General features: G+C 57.8%; 2 protein-coding genes across 8 annotated transcripts in view; both read right to left on the reverse strand.

Annotated features, from left to right (window-relative positions):
- Positions 1-14,348, reverse strand: part of ITPK1 (inositol-tetrakisphosphate 1-kinase) — a 139,978-nt gene that overhangs the window by 26,447 nt on the left and 99,183 nt on the right. For all 7 annotated transcript variants that reach the window (XM_016145468.2, XM_036238318.1, XM_036238316.1 and 4 more), the window contains one exon: positions 10,097-10,214. In XM_016145468.2, coding sequence (XP_016000954.2) covers positions 10,097-10,214 — 118 coding nt within the window. The remainder of the gene's footprint in view (positions 1-10,096; positions 10,215-14,348) is intronic.
- LOC107511246 lies at positions 3,730-9,954 on the reverse strand. Its single transcript, XM_036238320.1, has one exon. It carries the CDS (start codon positions 7,825-7,827, stop codon positions 6,733-6,735), a length of 1,095 nt encoding a protein of 364 aa, XP_036094213.1. The 5' UTR covers positions 7,828-9,954; the 3' UTR covers positions 3,730-6,732.

A 14,348-nucleotide genomic window follows, 5' to 3' on the forward strand; every position in this document is an offset into this window, starting at 1 on the left:
GTCAGTTCCTGTTGCTTATGCCCCCGACTCCCTGGCGCCCTGTATGGCGGCCCGAGCGCTCTTCCCAGCCCCTCTCGGAATGCGGAAGACGGACCATCCGCAGCCAGCCCTGGCGCCAGCGGGTGGTCCCCTCGCCTCTCTCCGCCTCCATGGCAACAACCCACGTGCCCCACCACTGCTCAAGTTCCCCGAAGCCCTCGAGGACGACCCGTCTTCAACGATGCCACCTCCCAGCACCACCTCACCTGGCATCGTCTCCTACCAGCAGTTCCGCTTGTTCTAGCACCTTCTCTCTCGTGCATGGATACCTTGTTTGGCGGCTCAGCTCCTGCACCCTATTAAATTTCCACGTTTGGGTTCCGACTCAGCAACCACCCAGTATGATCCTTGAGGTAAGGAGACCAGGCATTACCCACGGCCCAGCCTGCTCGAAGGAAGCAGGTGTTACCAAGAACCACCTCTATGACAAGGGTAAATGTGTGAGAAAAATTGTGAGATGAAATAAAATGAGCTGTAAGCCCTGGACACAAAAGAAGGGAAGCATGGAGCCCACATAATCAACTCCAACAGGGAAAGAAAGGCCTGCAACTTCTAGACTGGCCACCAAGTGGCGCTGCTGGTCCGGCACAGCCCTGGCGACTGTGGCCACAGACTTGAATGGACAAAGCCCCGAGAGCCTGGCCCACCAGCCCTGCAGGCTCCAGTGTTGATGACTCATTCAGTATACCTGATAGCCCAGAGTCACATTCCCCAGCTAGCACACTGTTAATGGGGCAGGAGCCGTGTGATCTTGAATTCTGGGCAGAGAAAGACATCCTGTGCATTCTGGAGGAACTAAGTTTCAGTGTGGCAGCAGCCCTGAAAACCACCTAAGTGGCTTTTTCGCTCCTCAGGAGGGCAGCCACCCAGTAATTCAGAACAGTCGAGTGGGGGTGGGAAGGCACTGCGGACCTGAGCCAGGAGGCGGCGGCCAGGAAGGGCCTGGATGGCAGGAAATGGCAGTTGGAACTGGTCTCCAGTCTCGACCTGGGCCTGGGCCTGCAGAGGGCATCCCCTGCCCCCACCACGACTCCCTGCCCCGTCCACCGGCCTGGCCGGGAAGGGCCCCAGCACCCCATCAAACCACGAGCCCCAGGTGGTGCTACACTCTCACTCCCCGGGGTCTCCACCGCCCACCCCTCCTTCGGACAAGTTGGAATGTCTGCTCTCAGCTGCTGATGCCCTGCCAGTCACACTTAGGGACTGTCCCTTGCTCTGCTCCCCCTCCCCCCACATGTCCCCTAACACTACTTCCACAGTCATTCTGCATTCCCTTTACAGCTGGTGACTCATGCCTTCCTGTAGCCAGAGGGCCCCTTGAAGCTCACTTGCTGGATTGGGGGGGCAGGGGAGAGACAGGGACACTTGTGTTGGGCTTCAAAAGGGTGGGAACAATTGGCTGACAGGTCATGTGTATCTTCAGACTCATTCACAGCCCCAGATGAGATGAATTTAAAATAACACATTTTGTTTCATTTAAGACATGAGAAGTTCCAGCCCTTGGAACCGGCATGCCCTGGGGAGCCTGACTCATGGACACCCCTTGGCAATCTGCCAGGGCTTTGAGTCAGTCTCAGGAGAAGCAGACCCTCCCCCCTACACACACCTCCTCACCCCTCGTAGGGTGTTCGTGTGCCTGGATTGCAAGCCTAGGTCCCCTGTCTCACCCTGGATGGGCGGCCTCTCTGTGCCTTAGTTCCCACATCTGCAAGATGGGGGTAATAGCAGCACTTACTCCCCAGCTAGCTTGTTTAGTGAGGACTAAACAAGCCACCATGAGCTCCCGCATGCTAGGACTGCAAGCCAGACACAGGAATAAGCCCTAGGTAAGCTACGCAGGTATTAGTTGGAGTTGGATTGCTCCCCCTTTGCCCCCTGAGGTCCAGCCAACACCCAGGGGGACCATTCTGAACCTACAATGGGGCCAAGGGCTCCTCAGGAGCTAGGACTGTCTCGTGAGTGTCAGGCATAGGACACAGGTCCCCTTTCCAGTACCTCCTGTGGAATAAGGGAGGAGAGAAGGCCCTGTCCGCATGCTCAGGCACTGAGGTCAGATGGATTCAGGGGGTCCTGGGGGGCTAATCAAGGTGGACAGACCAGCCCGCAGGGTGCTGGGTTCCTGGAAGGCAACCCCGGGGCGAGCTGAACTAGGCTGGCGTTTCACCATCGGCTGCAGGCCCTACCTTGCTCCTTGGTGGCTTCTGAGGGGCGTAAGGCCTTGCTGCAGCTGCCACCTCCCTGCCAGCAGCTTGATCCTCAGCCCCGGGCAGCAGGTGCGCTGTCATACAGACGTCACGCTGGAAGATGGGAACGCAGCCTGAAACTGGGGAGAGGCTGCTTCTGGGCAGGCACAGGGAGACAGTCCCCGGTCCGGCCTTGCCCTGGTCAACCGCGTAAGCCATTTTACTCCATCCGACTTAGCTAATGACCCGTGTCATCTCGAGGGAACAGAGTGCTGTCTACACTGGCACGATCAAAGGCCGGAAGCACCAGACACAGGCCCAGGTGGAGACACGGACACCCCTGAGCCCCGCTCCAGCTCACGGACACGGCTGCTGGAAACGTGGACGGACGTCGCAGCCGCTCCCACTGGTCCACGGCCCCTGCCAGACCCAGGCAGACACTCGCTGCCCCCGCTTGGCTCCGACTCCCAAAACGCAACAGCCTTTTTGGTTTTCGAGATATTTTAAAAATAATATTTGAAGCGTTCTCTCTGGCAGTACATATTATATTCTAAAAGCAGAACAGAAAATGTTAGCTTGGCTCCAGTGCAAAAATGACACTTCCGTCGATGAAACAGTCCTTATTTATAGAGGAGGAGACAACTGCCTGAATCCACAGAGGGTCTAACCAATCATCAAGGAAAAGACCAACAGCCCAACAGAAAACGGGCAAGGGCCGTGAAAAGACAGACTCACACAGAAGAAATGCAAAAGGCTAAATAACATGAAGCGATGCTCCATTTTGCCCATGATTGGAAGAAATGCAAATTAAGATAGGTACCGTTTCCCCCAGCAGACAGCCACCATTAGGAATAAACATTTTGAAACTTTTTGAAGAACAATCCAGCAATATCTGCCAACCTGGAAAATGTTTATAATATAATCTTTGACTGACAAATACCACTTGCAGGGACGTTTACAGAAATATGCAAAGATCTATGTTCTTGCAGCCCAGTTTATTTATTTAAAAAAACAAACAAACAAAAAATCAAACTGGAATGACCTTATAAGCCCAACAAAACTGAGTAAATCATGATTCCTTCATTCACATGCTAAAATGCTGCCATCGAAAAGGACAAAAGCAGACCTCATCTCCATCATCTTTATGAGCTGACATGGAAAGAAGCCAAGATGCTATTAAAGTGAGAAAAAAACAAGTTTTATGAGAACATATGTAACATGACCCTTCTGGGTTTTTTTTGTTTTTTTTTTAAGCACATATGTATTTGTTTGTGTCTGACAAGAATCCAGAACGATGGATTCCATGCTGTTGTGAGTGGCTGCCTCCGGGAAGTGTGGTCCAGGTCAACCAGGTGTGTGAGTCACCAGCAATCAGGGCCCTGCCTGCAGACACGGGACTCGAGACCAGACCTGTGAGGTGCTGGAGGCGAGCAGCCCTCGGGAGACGCTCAGTCAGATAATTTCTGGAGTGTGGGGGTGGAGCGGGCCTCTTCCAGAAGCCCTACAAAAATGGGGAGAGGAATTCGTAACTGATGGGGCGGGAAAAGCTAAATCACTGCTCTATTCCATCGATTCTAAGACACACTTTTCACCTCTAAGGTTGAGATGTTTCATTATCGACGATGTGTCACAATTTAATCAGCATTTTCCTCGCAGGACGAGGCTGAGATTCAGGCCGAGAAGCCTCCAAACGCTGAAGAGGAGCCTACTTGGGCCTGGCCCGCGCTTGGCGCTCCAGCTGCCCTGGGGTGGGCGTGGTTTGACGTGGGCCCCAAAGCACCATCCTACTCCGCAGACCCACCACCGCCTGACAGGAAGGAGGTCTCTGCCTCAGTGGCTGGAAGTGGCGGACGTGAAAGCCAGGACAGTGTTTCTCTCACGCACTCCAGAGTCCAGGCGGGAAACCAGAAGCGAAGCACCCAGCCAAAGGCACCGCCATCAGCTTAGCTCACGGGCCTGTGCCCCTTCCATAGCCGCCTGGCTCCGGGCGTTGGTCCTGGCCCGGTGCTGTCCCCCCTCACACCAGACCCCTTGGTGGGGCGCACTGTCCTCTCAGCCTCAGTCCCCTGGGTAGGACAGGCTGACACTCGTGGAGGCACCGTAAGGGCCAAGTCCTCAGAAGCCCACTCACGGTGTGAAGCATTTTCGTGGTGGGCTGATCCGCACCTCCAGCCTCCTGCACAGAACCAGGGCCGGGAGCTGGTCCCGACTCGGGAGCGGCAGTCCTCTGTGCGGGCATACACCCTTGTCCTCTTTGTCCTCCTCGACTCCAGGCCCCACTGCCCGCTACCAGCTTCTGCCACTGCCTCTCACCCAAGACCCGAGGATGGACGGCATCGGGGCACCCAACTACCCAACTACGGTCCGCCGCACCGCAGGGAAGGGGGCCAGACCTCCGCCCCCGGCCCCCATGGAGGCAATGGCAGCCTTGCCTCACCGGGGAGGAAAGGACTCGGAGGGCCAGCAGCTCCCCAGGCCACACGAGGGGGCTGAGATTGGGCCCGGGCCGGTCAGCACCAAAGCTTGTTCTTTTCCACGCCACAAAGGCCGCTGCCCTCAACAAGCAGAGGCGGGATTTGATTTTTGTCTCCTCCATAACCATACGGGACAGAGACGCAATGACCATTATGAGAAGCAAAGCTGCTGGTCTTTCCAATGGACACCAGGGGACTTCTCCAGTCATTGACATCGCCTGGACACCAGAGGGCGCCCGAGAGAAGTACCAGCTGGCGGTGTGGGCAGCACCAGAGGCTCTGGGCACCACTGGCCCTGGGCAGCAGAGCCTCCGGCTGTATCAGGGACTTGGTCCCACTCCCTCTCCACTCCCTGTCAGGCTCAGGGACAGTGCGGGTGGAGGAGGCAATACACATGAGGTTTGGGAGTCAGAGTTCAGAACCACCGGCTAGAGCACAGCCAGGCATGAATTCAAACCCCAGCTCTGCCCCCAGGCAGCTCGCTCAGCAGCTGCTAACAGCAATGCCTCTCTCGCAGCACAACGGGAGAATTAAAGGAGCTAATGCGCACACAGCGCTTCCCACAGTGCCTGGCATGCTGTAAGCGCTGCCCCGTGCCCGCCTGAGCGGCTCAGGGGAAAAGTGACCTGCATGGGCCATCTCGGTGGCTCTGAGACCCAGACCTCGACTCCCAGCCCCTCTCCCACCCAGAGCCCCTTGCAGCGTGCCAAGGGGGAACAGGACAGCTGATCCCGCCCCCACCTCTGAGGCAGATGCTCTGGGGAGAGTCGCCTCCCGCAGGGGCCCTGAGGAATGTTAATTTCTCGTCATTTGGTGTCTAGATGACTCCATTTCAATCCAGCCTCCCGACAGCCTCCTAGATCAGCACTGATTAAATTCCCATAAAACCGCAAGCGGAAACGCTCGATTTGTGATGTGCACACCCTTCCCCAGGGGGATCTGGTGACCGACGGCCATCTGTCACCTCCAGAGCACATGTGTGGGAGACTCTGGGAAAAGAAGAACGGGAGAGTCGCCCCTTACCCGCAGCCGTCATCAGCTCAAAGGGCCTTCTCAGCCCTGTGCTCGGTAGCCTGGGATCCTTCCCTATCCCCTAGCTGCTGCCCCGAGGGCCAGAGGGACAAACTGTCGTATAATCACAGCCCAGGTACTTTCCCACACACCACTTCAGGCTGTTCAGGAGCTGGCTAGAACCTTGCCCAGAATCGCTCAGCCTGGGGGTGGCAAAGCCAGGCCTGGGTCTCGGGGCGGACGCCAGGGAGAGAACAGGACTGCAGGTGTGTGTGTGGCGACCGTGGCTGTGGACGCAGCCCCCGTCCTCCCTCCCGTGCTGTGCGAGGCCACTCTGCACTTGGTCTGCATTCGATGCAGGTTCAGGGCCATAGGTGCCTCTGGTTAAGGGGTCATCTGTCAGGGAAACCCGCCGCCCAGGCTCCCCGGGGCACGTTGCTCTGCAAGCCTAACCTCATGCTGTTTGGAGCGGCTGTGGGGAAGGGACCTACTGCTCAGGTCACAGACTAAGGCCACATTCCCCAGCCAGCAGGAGGGGAAGTGGTCATTCCAAGTCATTCACCCATGGATTCCCCAGGCAGGAACCCACTTCTAAGAAGTTAGGGTGGCAGACCACTGGTTGTCCCCAAAAACTTATTCTCCCTCTTTTGTGGTGACAAAGTTCCCAAATTTCAGCTGGGCACAAGGTTAAAATAGAGCCCATGTCCCCCATGCCCCTACAGCTCAGTGTGTGGCTAAGATCTGGCCCAGGATGCGTGAACAGAGCGGCATGTCGTAGCTTCTAGAACCTTTCCTGAGGACAACTTGCTTCCTTTTTTCGAGTCCCCCTCTCCACGCTAATGTATAGATCTTGGATGTGACAGCTAAAGTTCTATCTAGTCCCACCTTGGCACAGGAGGGCCACAAGACACGATGAGCTAGAGGAAGCCTGGGTCACCGCTGTCCCACGCGGCACCAGGTGACCTTCCTCCGGGTTTTTACATGGGAGAAAGATCAAGTTCTACCTCATTCAAGCCACAGTGATTTCAGGTCTCTGTTGTTGAAGCGACTTTAGAAATAACCGAACCAGTACGTTTGAGACTGACGAAGGATGGGTCCGAGGCAAAGAAAAACCCTGCTTCCTCTCCTAAGTCTAAATTAGGAGACGACAAGCTCAGAGAACGTGCCAATGAGATGGCAGTGACCGCAGGTGAGGCTGGGAGCTCCAGGCAACCGGTCTCACCTGTCTCCCGCAGCTGATGCCCTGCAGACGGCCCGCAGGGCGTGGACCCCGGTGCAAGCGCCCCGCCTGCTACTCGTGGGAGACCCTCCCCTGGGGCACGGCCCACCCCCACTGCAGAGCAGGGAGCCTTGGCCACCTCCCTGCAGCAGCCTCCTGCCCGCCTGTCTTCCACGCTGGTGCCCGGCTCTCTGCAGACAGGCGGAGCTGCCTCGGCATGGGGCACGGCGACAACCCCGGGAAGTGTGCGCCAAGCCCCTTCTCCCAACACAAAGGCGGTGTCACTCGGATGGCTATAATTGTCTGAGCAAATGAAAGGGTAATTACGGCCCTTTGCAGCTTGCAGAACGGGGCTGTGCGCCTCCAGGAACGGCGGCGGTGGGGTCGGGGAGCGCCAGGTATGTGACGGCCCCCTGCGCCTGCGCGGAGGACGGGCCGGGCCTGGCCTCTGGAGGGAGGCTGGGCGGTGGGAGCCGACGTGCTTCAGCGTGAAGAGCGCCCGGGTGGGCAGGAAAAGGCCCCAGGAAGGCCCAGCCTGTGACCACCCCGCTGGAAGAATGCCGGCACGGCTCGGCCAGCACGATAAGGAGAACCCAGGGTGCGGCGGCCGCGGCCACCCACGCACAGTTCCTGCTGGCCTCGTGCCAGACCCGTCCGTAGGGCCCGGTCCACAAGTTCCTGCCAGGCCCGGAGGGGGCATCCCCTTAGCAGGCGGCTCCTGAGCTGACAACATCTGGGTCTGAGGTTTCTTAAAGCCGGCAGCGTGGGTTCTGATTCTCTCCCCACTGGGAGCCCGGTCACCACCCCTCACGCCTACGGCTGGGTGTGTCACCTTCACAACGGCCATCAGAACCTGTCTCCAGGCCACGTCTGCACTGATCTGTCTACAACGTGCTCCCATCTCCTCACGCCCAGCTCACATGCCTTCAGTGGCGCCCACGAAGGAAGTCCCCACAGCTGCGGGAGGGCGCTCCAAGTCCCCTACTCTGACTCGCACAGGCACCCCACACTTCAGCTCTTCCCCACTTTGCTCACACCCCTGCTCTGGGAGGCCCAGGCTGTCACTTCCTCAATACTCACCCACCAGGGACAGCCCTGCTTCCTATGTACCCTGCAGGCCAGCCCACAGCCACCTCCCTGCTCCTCGGACCATGCACACTCACACTCCGAGCCCGGGCTCACCCCTGACCCCCAATCCTGATTCTCTGGCCATAAAATCAAGACAAGTTCCAAGATCCAATACAGATGCCTCGGCCCCTTCCATCATGAGGGGAGTGGCAACGGCAGCTGACATTCCTGTGTGGCCCCAATGGGCTGGGACCCATGCTACTTGCTCATCAGACAGCATCCCAGTTATCCCAAGCCTGGACCCTATGGATAAACCACCTGGTTTATCCATCTTACAGAAAACTGCAGGGCCTGGGCAAGGGACTTGGCCAAGACCACAAGGCACCAAGAGCCCAGATTCAGACACGGCCTCAGTCTATCTCCCACAGAAGCCTATGCTCTTTGCTCTGAAAAAGCTTTTTTCAAGGTGCCCTGATCCCATCGGAGCCATCACTCCTCTGCTGGACTTGGTGAGCACACGAGACCCGGCCACTGACCTGCACCTCCTCCCACGCTTCGGGACATCTCATCTTCCACTACGATCTCCTATCCCTTCACACGCAGTTGGCGTCTGACACACACACCTCTTGGGAGGAGGCAGGCTTCCCTCCCAGAACCAACGTTCAGCCTAAACATCAGTACAGAGCTTCCTTCTCATCTGGAGGCTCTGGATGGACCCAGGCAAAGAACACAGACAGAGGAAGTTGACGTCATCATGGACCATTCCTGATCCAAGGAGGGAAGGATGCTGGCATGATGGAAAAGCCTGCCCGCTGGAGGGGCCCCCAGGAAGGCCATGCTCTACACCGCCAGAGGCCAAGCAGCCGGAGACAGACCCTCAGAACCCAGCCCCCAACTCCGGCCCAGGACGCCCAGGTCCAGCACCCAGCACTTGTGCAGGACACGCTCCTCAGAGAACCAAGGACTCACCAACACCCATGCCGTGTGCCTGCTAGATCCAGGGCCCTCTGGCCGTGGATATGAAAGTCAAGCTCAAGGGTTAGGAGCTGGGGAGCCTGAGTCGGAGAGCCCTGGCTGGATGCTGGCTCTGCCATGTACAGGCTGTGTGGTGTCTGCTAACCTCGCCCAGCCCCCAGTACTCATCTGTGAAATCGAGGAGAATGACTGTGCCCCCCTTTATGAGCCCCGGAACAGAGAATATAGGAGAAGGCTTAATCCTGGTACATAACCAATAAATGCTATTCTCATCATTCTCGTAATGGTCCTGTGAGCCAAGTCACCATCCAGATCAGGGTTCAAGGCAGCATGACAGGCCGTGCTCCCGGTCTGGAGGGCAGAAGCAGGGCCTGCCTCTCCTGCCCCTAGGATGACCCCTCGCACGGCCCCAGGGCACAGGCAAAGCACCTCTCCTTAAAACTGAACGCGAGTTCTCGACGGGGAAAGCCTGGACCAGGCAAGGAGAACCAGGGCGGAGCTGTCAGCGCGCATCCCTCCAACGCGCTGGCCGCACGGAAACAAACCCCTTGGGAAGGCCGTGGGCTCCTCCAGAGCTGCCCTGGCCGGGAGGCAGGGACGGCGAGCCCTCAGGGACTAGGGACGAGAGCCTGCCGCTGGCCGGAGAAGCTCCTGCAGCCAAGAGGGAGGCTCCCGCCTGCGAGAACATGGCGTACCCACGAGGTCCACGTTACGTAGCTCCTCGAGTCTGATCATCGGCCCTTCGATTCCTCTACCCGTCTCCTCCACCAGGCACACGGCCCCACCGGCCCGCCTGCCGCTGCACTGACCCCCACTCACTCCCGCTCTCACTGCGTCCTGGGGACATGTCACTGCCACTCCGCGGCTTCACGGAAACACGACAAGAGCATCTTGAAGTGGCTGGAGCCACTGTCCCAAAGAGCGTCCCAGGCTTTTACATCTGGGCTCTGCTGCTCACAGAGGAAGGGAAAAGCCTCCCCGGCCCCAGAACGTGTGCCACCCCCAGCCCCCCACCCTGGATTCAACTGCTTCCTGTCCCAGCATGCTTAAAGAGACCAGACCCTTCCTCGCCCCGCCCAACGAACGCCTGGTCACCCCGGCAGTGGGCCGCCCGCCTGTGTCCACACCTTTCATGTAGGCCTCGATCTTCCGCACGAGCTCGTAGGACTTGGAGCGGTCCAGCAGGGTCCTGATGGCAGGAAGGGGGTCCAGGACGATGGTCTCGGGGTGGGCATCGATGTACTCCTGAAAGGGAAACACACTCCTTCTGGTGAGGGGGGGGAGGCTGGTGCTGGAACACGGTGGCAAGCACGGCGTCATCCCGCACGCCCGCCCCCCCCCCCCCGCACCCATCCCTGCCTTCTCACCGCCCCCGCCGGCCCGCACTTCTGTCGGGGGCGTCACGTGGTCGCAGGATCACATGACTTGGGTTAGCCCCATCAGGGCACTATGGACCCAGGGGCCACTCACTGGCTCAGGAGAGGACACGGGACCCGAGTCGGTCCAGGGGCAGGCTCAGAACCCTTTCAGAGAAGGCTGGGAGAAGGACACTCCTTCCTGGGAAGAGGAAGCCCAGAACCTGGGCGGCTGGGGGCAGCCACTCCGGGGTCTGAAGGAGAGGCCTGATGAAGCCACAACTCAAAATGGAGCCCGCGCTGAGAAAACAGGGCCAAGAAAGCAAGCGTGACCAGGGTCTGGCCTGCTCATCTGAACCCCGGATAAAGCGTCACCGGAAGCCACGTGTGGATTCCACTCCGTGAGCATGGCCCAGCACCCGGCACCACACGGACTCTGAGGAGGAGCCAGCAGGGAGGTCTGTGGGAAGGCACGGGGCGACCGGCTGGCCCCCCAAGGGCTCGCTCCAGTGAGGGCTCATTTAACACCTGCTGACCTCGCGGTGGACTGAAACTCTGAGCAAGGGCCAGCATTCTTGGGGAAACGACACGGAAGCCCACGGGGAACGAGACGCTATCATCCGTCATGGAATTCAACAAAAGACAGAGCAAAAGGTTTCGAGGAAAAGAACACGGGGGCCCTGGCCCTGCCACTCGTCACCTCTGTGACGACAGGAGCCCGGGCCACATCGCTGGGCTAGCAGGGCCTTGTGGGGCTGACACAGTGAAGGAGATCGCCTCTCTGGCTCTAAAACTCTGTGATTCTGAGCATAAAAATGTGGAATGCTGGAGTAAGGGGAGAAGGGCTCGGGGGAAGGCTGGGTGTGAGAAAGGCCACTCGGCAGCTGTTGTGATTGTGGGGTGAGTTGTGTGTGCACACGCGCATGCACCCCCAACAGATCTGTTCACGTCCGAGACTGCGGTCCCTGTGAGCATGGCCTTATTTGGAAATAGTCTTTAGAGATGTAATCAAGTTAAAATAAGGTCATATTGGATTAGGGTGGATCCTAATCCAATGCCGATGCTGGGTGTCTCTAAGAGAAGGAAAATTTGGACACAGTGACACAGGGAGAAGGCCATGTGAAGACAGCGACGGGAGTCACGCAGCTCCAGGGCAAGGACGGCCAGGGGCTGCCAGCCGCCAGCAGAAGCCCGGAGAGGCACGCCCAGATTCCGAGAGCCTCCGGAAGGAGCCGACCCTGCAGACACCTTCACTTTAAACTTCTGGCGACCTGAACTGTGAGTGGATAAACTTCGGTTGTTTTAACCACTCGGTATGTGATACGTTGTTATGGCCGCCCCGAAGAACGAAGATACCAGTTTAATTCACCCCCCTCCTCACCCGGTCTACGAGATCGGCCTGGGAGATTAGCAAAGGCCAGGGGAAAAGCCATAATGCTTCTTTTCTAGTAAGCTTTATCAACAAAAATAGAGCTCCATTTAAAATTATTCCTCTTTTCAGCGAACCTATTTTGGCTCCTCGCAATCATTTTGAAGGGCTCTCAAACACGAAAGCCAGAGATTCGTATCTACTCTCCTCCGCTGTGTCTCATAGCAGAGGATCTGGCGATGGGCTCGTTTGTGTCTTCTTCTCCAAATGTTTAAAAAGACATCTCCGTTCCCGAAGGGTGGCCAGTGCAAAATGTGGGGAGCCCTCTTCCCATCCCACACCTGCGAACTCCACGGGGCCTACAGGCCCTCGGCAGGCCCTCTCCCGCACGCGCCTTCTGCAGTCCTGAGTGCAAGCGGAGGCCACGGTCACTGCTTCCTCCCCTCCTCCTGACATGACTGAAGGCAAGTCAGCTCGGAAACGGGCCCAGCAGCTGATGCGGGAGACCACCATTACGGCACCCACAGCGGACAAGGAGACGAGCTGCAAGGCGTCTTTAAGGAAGGCTCATCCCTCAGGCCACGGCGCCCTGTCCCGTTAACCCCGTCCCACGCCTCGGCCTCACCTGGGTGCCTGCGCCTCTCCACTGCGGGCTCCCCATCGGCGACCACCCATCAGCACCATCCCTGAGCAGGGCCCGTTCCTCTGAACCGGGCCTACGCTGCCCTAAGAGCCCGGCATTCGTGAAACACCAAGACTCACACACACACACACACACACACACACACACACGTGAAATCTTATGAAAGTCCTCATCTCAAAAAGTCATCCACTCAGCAACCGTCAACTCATCCCTAGTGCCCAGGGCGTCCTGCAGGGTGCAGCAGACACGGGGTAAAAGAAAGCCGGTTAGGCTTTGCTCTGGCGGATCCATCATCTTGGCCGACGAATTCGCGCTCTGGGTTAGCAACTAAAAGCACTGACCTGCCCTCCCCGCACCCCCATCGTGCTGGGAAGGGGCCTGGTATAGAGGGAAGGGGAAGGGGCCAGGAATCGAGGACACCAGGCTCCACTATCATCACCCCCTGGCGTCGCCCTGGGCAGGCCGCTTGGCTCCTCTGGGTGTCAGTTTCCTCATTCTTGATTTGAGTCTAAACTGGAGAAAAGCGAGGGCCAGTGTTTGCAGAGGCAGACAGACTTCAAGGCCGCACGTGGGGGCTGCCGAGGACAGACAGCTACTTGCTAGCGGCGTCACGGGTAGGGAAAGGACACACACATGCTCAGCGGGCTGGCCCAATTCTCCCCCGACGACTGAGTCACGTAAAACAGGGACCCGCTCCTTCCGCCCCCTCAGAAATCCCCCCTAGTCCCGAGAAGAGCACCCCACAGGTGCTGGTTTGGGTTCCACTTTCACGCTTCGGGGCAGTGACCTTTAAAGAGGGAACTCGGGATCATTAAGACGTGACTTTCAGCCAAACTCAGGAGGGAAAGAAGCTAGAAGAAACCGAAGGGGAGTGTATCTGACAAGCAGGCGCCAACAAGCTTCTGAGCAGGGATGAAAGCATCGGCACTAACACAGGAATCATTCCTAAACATGATCTCGTTTGGGACGAGGACAGAGAGGGCAGAGAGAGAGTTTTTCCAATCCCCCCACTATCCACAAGTGGATTTTCTTCCAAGCCTTTCAGCTTATCTATTGTATCGCAGCCTCATGCATTTTTCACGAGTCTCTTAGAATTACCAAATTGCTGGAAGGGTGAGTGCCCTGGACCGTTTTATCACCACTCAGAGGAAGACAGGCCCAAACTGTCTCCATGGCAAACGGCAAACACACGTTCCCTGGAGGGCCTGCTGCGAACACCCAGGAAGGGATTCTGGAGCCTCACAGGGGAGGCTGGCTGTAAGCAGACTGAAAAGAGGAGAAATCAGGAGTATACAGCCCCAGGTGAGCAGGACCAGGAGGAAGTCTGGAGAATGCTGTTGGCTGAGGGCACAAAGGGGCAGTGACCGGCCAGATGGTCTCCCTTCCCTGCCCGTGGGATGATGATGCCAAGAGGGGCACCGGGGCTTCTCTAGGGCTGGGAGGAGCCAAACTTCCCCCCACTGAGAATCTGAGCCAAATGAGAAGACCGAGACGGACACCAGAGATGCTGTGTCCTCTGCAGTTCCGTTCACGGACAGGAAATGAGCAGGGAGTGAAAGGCGGGTAGAGATCCTGAGTTCAAATTCTGCCTCTGCCGTTCACTCCGTGTCTGTGAAAAAGAAACTACAGCTGATCTCTCAGATTGTTTCCTTGTATATAAATTATGTGTCTTGAATAAAATCTATGCCTGGGAGCTGCTGTGGGCAACGAGGAGCTCACAGAGATGAAAGGAGTTGGTAGATATAAAAACGAAAGGGATTCTCATAATCCTGGAACACAGGGACTCTCAAGGCCAATCTGACCCGGTCCAGGGTCGCTGAGCTCATCCGGTGCTGGCCCGTCCAGTACAGCAAGCAAGGGACGTGCAAGCCCTGCACCCGGGATCAGCAACCAGGCTGCTCCGGCTGCAGCCAAACCCCCTGCTGATGCCTAGAGCAAGGCACAATCCCCCGGCCGACAGCTGCCGGGGCTCCAGGGAGCACGCCTCTGCGGACGGCTGGGGTCCGGACGCC

This window comes from Rousettus aegyptiacus, unplaced genomic scaffold (assembly GCF_014176215.1).
Source record: "Rousettus aegyptiacus isolate mRouAeg1 unplaced genomic scaffold, mRouAeg1.p scaffold_m13_p_3, whole genome shotgun sequence".
NCBI lineage: Eukaryota > Metazoa > Chordata > Mammalia > Chiroptera > Pteropodidae > Rousettus > Rousettus aegyptiacus.